Raw genomic sequence first — 7,397 nt, forward strand, 5'->3', positions numbered from 1 at the left:
GGCAGACTGAGACGAGGACAAAACCCACAGGACAGAGGGGTTAAAGCAGAAGCAACGCTTTATTGAAGTCCCTGTGTTAAAAGGCAGAGGGTTGTACAGTGGAACGCAACAACATGAGGCGATCTCTCTACAGAGCGCTGAAGAAGGCGAGGAGGCCGGTGTCAGGAGACGGCTGGGCCAAGAGCTTCTGGATCTGCCAACAAAGATCAACATTTGTTATTAGAACATAGTCATAAATAATCCATCTTTTTTTTTTTTGTGTGTGTGTGTGTGTGTGTGTGTGTGTGTGTGTGTGTGCGTGTGTGTGTGTGTGTGTGTATATATATATATATACATATATATATATACACTGCTCAAAAAAATAAAGGGAACATTTCACTTTAATTTTGTGTGTGGCTCCAAATCCAGGCCTCCATTGGTTAATAAATTTGATTTCCATTGATGATTTTTGTGTGATTTTGTTGTCAGCACATTCAACTTTGTACAGAACAAAGTATTCAATGAGAATATTTCATTCATTCAGATCTAGGATGTGTTATTTGAGTGTTCCCTTTATTTTTTTGAGCAGTGTATATATATAAATAGTCTAAAGAAATATTAAAACTGTTATTCTCTGGATATTGATTTTTCAGTTTTTAATTTTTACTTATCAGGACATGATCAAAGATCTCTCCATTACCAGGCTGTAAAATGACTGTTAAGTATAAAAAAAAACAACAACAAAAAAAAACACTGTCCTCTTACTTATTAAACAAAGATAAAGTTCCTGCAGAAAACCAGTGAGAGAAAACCTCAACTGCTTATTATTACATTTAGCAGCAGTCACTTGCAGCAGTTGTTTTCTATTGGATTTTCTTAGGGTTAATCTCTCACATTCTCAAGGAGGAATCTTTGGTCTCTTCCTGTTTATGTAACATTTGCTTCTTTGCTTGCATGACCCAGTTTCAATCAAGCTTTAGCTGAAGGAGCGATGACCTCAGATTTGACTCCAGAATACATGGAGAGTTTATGGATGACTCAGTCACTGTCCAGGTTCTGTATTAGCAAAATAAGCCCATATCATCATACCTCCACCACTGTGCTTATAAGTTGATATAAAGCTTTTGAGCGTATGTTGTGTGTTTGGATTTTTTTCTACATTCTCACTTTGGTCTCAGCTGACCCAAAAACATAGTTTCAGAACTCTTGTTGTTCAATGAGATGCAACTTTGCAAACTTCTTAAGACACTCTTTTTTTATCTTTACAGTAATAAACAATTAGCAAAAGTCTAGTAGTGTGATGTGGAGCTCTTGGGCTTTTACAATCTTTCACCTGCATGCTCCAAATTGCTAAATATCTACCTTTTATAGATAGAGCTACATAAGTTTTTTTTTCTTAATTTGGCTTTTCCATTATAGCTTTGTTTTTGTCTGATATCTTTGGGATCTGTTGTGTGCTTTTTATGGACTCAAAGTTTGATTGAAATAACTGGATCCTATTAGAAAACAAAAAATCTTAATATGTCCTCATGAATAAAAGGCCAGAATTGAAACAATTTGCACTTTGTTCATATCATGGCTTTATAAACTGAATTTGACATGAACTGGTGAGAACACATCTCATCATACATTCACTGGCTTTCTATTCATCCTAATATCAGTCATAGGATTTTCTTGTTTAGGGTAGAGATCACTCATGAGCAGCTCCATAAACCATCCACTGTGGCTCTTAACAACTTTGGTCAAAAATGCTAAATAATTAGTGTTTTACATGGTAAAGCTAATTTTAAAAATCCAGTTTTTGTGGAATATATTAAAGGACTTTCCATAAAGAATGACACTAGTAGTGTAAGGACGAATAATGTTTTCTGGTTGCGAAGTATGTGGGGGTTTTTTTTTTTATATATTTTTTTGTTAAAAAGTTTAGGTTTCCTTGAGAAATGTGGTTCATTTCTCTTTGTGTAAAAGTTTGATAATTTTATTCATCTTAAAACTTAAAAAATGTTGTTTTCTCATAAAAAAAAAAACTCCCTAAAGTAGATTTTGTTAAAGTAATCCAATTTGTTTATAGCTTTTTTGGGTCTAAACAAATTTTCTTTTGCTGGACCAAAGACAAAAATGGCTCTCAAGGTTGTAAATGGTTCCTGCCCCCTGGTTTAGAGTTTTACATAGTTTAGCTTTGATTTCTTTATCTGCTCTCAACATTTACACACATTGAAAGCCATATAATCCTCCATTCAGTTTATTTTTGTAGATATCCTTCAGTCCAAACAAAAACTGAATTTTGTCCATTTTGGTGACTTCCTGAACCTCATCATTTAGCGTGTGTTCCTCTGCTGATACGTCATTTTTTTTGTCCTGACATTTGATTTACACAGACCCAAAATACCTTTATTACTAGTGTTTTCACGTGAGTTTTTTTTTTCTTCCTTTATTCCTATTCTTTTGCATGTTGAATATGATTTCTTTATATATTAATATCCAGCTGTTTGGCTTAAATGTGAAGCATGTTGAGCAGATGTAATCAGGACCTCCTTAAAGTTGGGGTGTTTGGCGTCCTGAACGAGCTGCAGCAGGACGGCCTCTGTGGTGGTGAGGTAAGCCCCGCTTTGCTTCATTCGGGACAAAGCAAACAACCGATCCGTCTGGCTGCGGAGTGAAGCATAAGGATTAGACTAAATATTGTTGCAAATACAGAATGCGAGTGGAAAAAAAAGTAAAATCGACAGATACCTCCTGGAGGAAACGGCATCAGCCACAATATGGACCTCCATTCCCTTCTCAATAAGGTCATATGTAGTACACTGAGCAAAATATAAGGAGGGAAGAATTTTTAATACTTTAATCTAAAAATATAACTGGCATAATCCTTCCTTTCAGGTAGGTTTCATCCTTATCAACATTAACAATAAGCCTAAAGTCTGTAGTCTAAATATGATGCACAAATAAAAATATTAATAATTACAGCAATGCAGGCATGTGCTTCTATTCCACACAGAATGGCTTGTTTAGGACTCCCCAGAGCCTTCAGCTCCTTCTCCACTTCTTCTATCATCATAGTGAAAGAGGTCTTAGCATGAGCGGTCAGATCCCCGGCCCCCAGCTCTGGCACGGTGGGTCCTAGGCCTTTAGGGTACTGCTCTGTCAAGATGGTGGGGATGCCCAGAATACGACTGGCCTGCAGGAGCAGTACACGGTTAGAGGAGACACATGACTACAAATAACAACAATAACTCTTTGAAGAATTATGAAATAACATTTAATTTCCCTTTGGGATCAATGAAGTACTTATGAATTTGAATTGAATTAAAATGAGCTGATGAGTATCAACGACCTGGAGGACCCGGGCTGCGTTGCTAACGATGTTGGTGAACTGGAAGATGTTGGGTCTGAACTTCTCCTGCATGTCACACAGGAAGAGGACAGCATCCTTGGTGGAGAGCCTTCCTACGTTTGGCACTGCAACAAAGACATCCCAAACTAAGAAATATAACACCTGGCAACAGCATCAGTTCACAACCAAGCAAATTTCAGTGTATTTGTTGGAACTGTACATGTTGAGGCAGCATGAAGTAGTGCATAGCTGTGAAATGAAAGGAAAATCATTCAAAATGTTCATGTTTTAATTTTTCAGATAAAAATCTAATAAGTTTAGTCCCTCTGAGTTAATACTTTCTAGAAGCATATTTTGCTCTAGTTGCAGCTGCAGCAACCCTTTTGGATCTCTATCAGTTTGTACAACTCAGAAACTGACAGTTTTGCTCTGCTTATGTTCATAAGCAGAAATGATCTCAGTCAGCTCTGAGAAAAAACTAATACCAAAATGAATGCAAGGTCGTAGTTCTAGTTCTGCAAAGTAGCCACATGTAGCTGTCTGCAAATACTGTTTTTTTTTAACTAAATACTATAGTTTTTAACTCAAATACTGTATATAACTTTTTTTTTCAGTGGGTCACCAAAGAAAAGAAGCGATAAAAGAGCAGATGTGATCCTAAAATGACTTATCAAAGGTAGTGTGACTTACTGTTTCTGTCCTGATGTGAGTAGAATGAGTGACAGGTTCAAGGGGACAGTAAAAACATCAACTACCAGGTTAAAGTATTATTTCCCCTGTGACGCGTCCTGAAGAGAAATATTTACAAATTAGTTGCAAAGAAAAGTGGAAGAACTTGAACGCTGAACATAAATAGCCGATAATGCTAACCGAAGAATGAAAAACGTCTGTAAAACAGACATGTAACATACAAATAAAATATCCGATATCAGGGAAATACACGGAACACAAGACTCTACAATAAGTCCCACCTTTTCAAATAATAATGGCAAATAGAATTGCCTATTGCTCAGATTGACGTCTCTTTCAACCAATAGCAGGGAATGTTTTCTGCAACTAGGTTTGCTGAGCTGAGTGAAACCATAGTACAGTTCTCAGCTAAAGATGTCTGACAATGCTGAGTCTCCAACAGAAACACAGAAAGAAGAATTACATTCACCGTCAGAAAACTCCGCGACCAGTGAAGAGAAGAAAAAAAGTAAGAATGCCGAACAGATTTGACGCGAGTTACAAACAAGTGCTTTTATGGTTTTGATGTCTTGCTAATGCTAACGGAAGTGTTTTTCGAGTGGATGACGTAGATGATAATTGACAGAAGTATCAACCAATAGGAAGAATGCATTTTGCTGTTCAGCCAATGAGCTGCGATATTTTAAACACGTGATAACTTTAGTTGAGGAGGAAAGCTAATGTTAATGCTAGTAAAGGCACAGCATTTACTTGTTCGTATTCTGTAAATATAACTTTGGATTTGTATTTCTTTGTATGCTTCCAGTGTAGTTTATGGCAGTTTATATAATCTTAACATTTCCTGTATGTACGTAATGTCATAATTTGTAAAATAATAGTAAAAACGTCCTGTTCAGGGTGGCTTCGTCTAATTTCAATCCATTTCGCAATTAAGTATTTTTTAAAAAAAAGACATTATATATAGCGGTGGTGCCCAAAGTAGACAATCGAGGGCATCCTGCATGTTTTAGTTCTCTCCCCGGTTTAACGCACCTGGATCCAATGATGGCTTATTAGAAGGCCTAAGAAGAAGATTGACATGCTGAGAAGGTTGTTTCTACCACCAGGGAGAGAACTAAAACATGCAAGATGCCGGCCCTTGAGGACCGACTTTGGGCACCCCTGATACGTAGTAAAGATCTGAGTGTCTGCAGCAGGGGTGGCCAAGTCCAGTCCTTGAGAGTTGACGTCCTGCAACTTTTAGATGCATCTCTGCTCCAGCAACCCTGAATCAAATGGCTGAGTTCGTTCACCAGCAGCCATTCAGCCGTGCAGAGACCTAGTAACAAACTGCTCTTTTCATTCAGGTGTGTTGGAGGAGGGATGCAAGTTGACATCGGCCCCTAAGCATTACTGACCTTGCAGGGGTGTTTCCTGCTTTTCCCTGTCATACATTTCTCGTAAACACTGTGTTGCAACAGAAACTGGTTTCATTAGATGTTTTTTTCTTTCTACTTTTACAGTTGATGTGCTGTTGAAGGCTGTGGGAGACACTCCTATAATGAAAACAAAGAAGTGGGCAGTGGACAGAGGGAGGACGGTACAGTCCCTCGCTCAGTTCATTTCTCGCTTCCTCAAACTTGATGCCAATGAACAACTGGTGAGGATGAACTTTCTGTTGTATATTCGGAAAAAATATGTAAGAAATTGACTTCTTCTGCTCTGTGAAGTCCTCACTCAGGCTGTTTGCTTTTTTTTTTTCAGTTCATTTATGTTCATCAGTCATTTGCGCCATCGCCAGATCAGGAAGTGGGAGTCCTCTTTGATGTGAGTTTATAAACACTTGTAATACATTATTGTGTTTTTTTTAGTGTTTAACTTTAAACATATTTTGTTTTTAAAGCAGAATACATGCACCTAATTTCTTTATTCTTTTTCTATAGAACATTACAATATATAAACACAAACGGTACCTCAGCAGAAGCATTTTTATTTCTCCTGTTTATTTAAAGTGTTTAGTAATATTCTGATTTACAATTAGGATATTCTAGAAAATATTGCAATTTTTGCAGAGTGGGATTCCAGAGAGAAAAAAATTAAAATGATTTATAGATGCAGTACTTCCTGATTTTTATTGGAGTTGTGGTCTGGCTGCAGGGAGGAAACTATGACGGAATATTGTGGCCATTGTATATCAGGGAAAAAAATAATGTAGCCACGAAGAAGTACATTTTTGCCAGAATTTCCATTTTATAACATATTTATAAGAAAAAAAAATATTTTCTGATGCCAAGTCACAAGTTTCCAAGAAATGATAGTTTTCCTTGAATAAAGGCATAAATTAACTGTATTAAGACAAATATATTCTCTGACATTGTAAAGTCAGACATTTGAAAGGGTGAAATTAATATAGTTTGGAAAAAACTGACTCCTCTGATCACTTTTTTTAATGTACAATGACCCTAATACTGTGTGGTACAAAACTGAATAATAGAGGCAAAAAAATAAAAAATAGGTTTCAGCTTAAAAAATAAATGACCCCCATGGATGTTTTACTTTTTTAATATTTTCACAAATTTTTATTTATTTATTTATTTTTTTTTCAAAGAATTTACACAACATATTTATACACTCAATTTTTTACTTTTTTTTTTTGTTTGTTTGTTTGTTTGTTTTTTTTGTCAAAAAAGCTATATTTTGTTGATCATGGTTTATTTCCTAAAAGTAATAAAAAGGATAAAGCATCCAAGTGGGTGAAACTTTTGTAGGCAGTGCTTATTTCCCTCTTTTGCCCCTTCAGTATCAGTACCATGACAGAATCCCACTTTTCTGAGTTGACCAGCAGAGGGCGCATGAAGAGGGAAACTTTATAGACCAAAGCTTAAAATCCTCAGCCGGTTCTTTCAGAAGGTGACTGTAAAGGAAAAAAAAACACAGACGAGCGTTGATTTTCCCTTTCAGCTGCTAAACGTGTTATTTTTCTCTCAGATATTAAAATTCAAATTCAAAAATACTTTATTATTCCCAAAGGGAAATTAAATGTTGTTGTATCTCATTAATTCAGATTCTTCAGAGTTTTTGAAGATGGAGATTCTTTACATTTTCATTGACATATAGTTTTGTTATTTTTTTTCAATTCTCTGTCACTGATTTTATTTTGCATTTGTCTTTTTCTCTGTCTCTCCTAGTGCTTCGGCAGCGATGGGAAGCTAGTTCTGCATTATTGTAAATCTCAAGCCTGGGGTTGACTTCTTCTTTCGATATTTACTGTCTCATTTTGTATGTAAATACACTGTAAATAAATAATTGTAAACATTTTTCTGTGGCCTAGTTTCTGTTTTCTTCCAACAGAAGTAAATGCTGATTCTTTTCATGCGGTTTGGGACATATTCAGAAAGATTAAAAAAAGAAAAAA

General features: G+C 36.1%; 2 protein-coding genes across 2 annotated transcripts; one reads left to right on the top strand and one right to left on the bottom strand.

The window, feature by feature from the left end:
- Nucleotides 1-40: 40 nt before the first annotated feature.
- On the bottom strand, nucleotides 41-5,099 carry isoc2 (isochorismatase domain containing 2). Its single transcript, XM_088014102.1, has 6 exons — nucleotides 5,036-5,099; nucleotides 3,314-3,438; nucleotides 2,945-3,157; nucleotides 2,713-2,783; nucleotides 2,511-2,628; nucleotides 41-193 (listed from the first exon to the last, which is right to left on the bottom strand). Exons 2-6 carry the CDS (start codon nucleotides 3,383-3,385, stop codon nucleotides 128-130), a joined length of 540 nt encoding a protein of 179 aa, XP_087870228.1. The 5' UTR covers nucleotides 3,386-3,438; nucleotides 5,036-5,099; the 3' UTR covers nucleotides 41-127.
- Nucleotides 4,314-7,299, top strand: atg12 (ATG12 autophagy related 12 homolog (S. cerevisiae)). Its single transcript, XM_014984920.2, has 4 exons — nucleotides 4,314-4,511; nucleotides 5,506-5,642; nucleotides 5,747-5,809; nucleotides 7,171-7,299. The coding sequence occupies exons 1-4, from the start codon at nucleotides 4,418-4,420 to the stop codon at nucleotides 7,228-7,230; spliced, it is 354 nt and encodes a 117-aa protein (XP_014840406.1). The 5' UTR covers nucleotides 4,314-4,417; the 3' UTR covers nucleotides 7,231-7,299.
- Nucleotides 7,300-7,397: the final 98 nt, after the last annotated feature.

Source organism: Poecilia mexicana, unplaced genomic scaffold (assembly GCF_051168715.1).
Source record: "Poecilia mexicana isolate PSO_F unplaced genomic scaffold, ASM5116871v1 scaffold_16, whole genome shotgun sequence".
Taxonomy (NCBI): domain Eukaryota; kingdom Metazoa; phylum Chordata; class Actinopteri; order Cyprinodontiformes; family Poeciliidae; genus Poecilia; species Poecilia mexicana.

Coding starts and splice junctions, on each gene's coding strand:
- isoc2 (XM_088014102.1), bottom strand. CDS start 3,385: ATGCAGGAGAAGTTCAGACCCAACATCTTCCAGTTCACCAACATCGTT. Junction 3,158..3,313: donor ACGCAGCCCGGGTCCTCCAG/GTCGTTGATACT, acceptor CTGCTCCTGCAG/GCCAGTCGTATTCTGGGCAT. Junction 2,629..2,712: donor GATGCCGTTTCCTCCAGGAG/GTATCTGTCGAT, acceptor TTCACTCCGCAG/CCAGACGGATCGGTTGTTTG.
- atg12 (XM_014984920.2), top strand. CDS start 4,418: ATGTCTGACAATGCTGAGTCTCCAACAGAAACACAGAAAGAAGAATTA. Junction 5,643..5,746: donor TTGATGCCAATGAACAACTG/GTGAGGATGAAC, acceptor TTTTTTTTTCAG/TTCATTTATGTTCATCAGTC. Junction 5,810..7,170: donor AAGTGGGAGTCCTCTTTGAT/GTGAGTTTATAA, acceptor TGTCTCTCCTAG/TGCTTCGGCAGCGATGGGAA.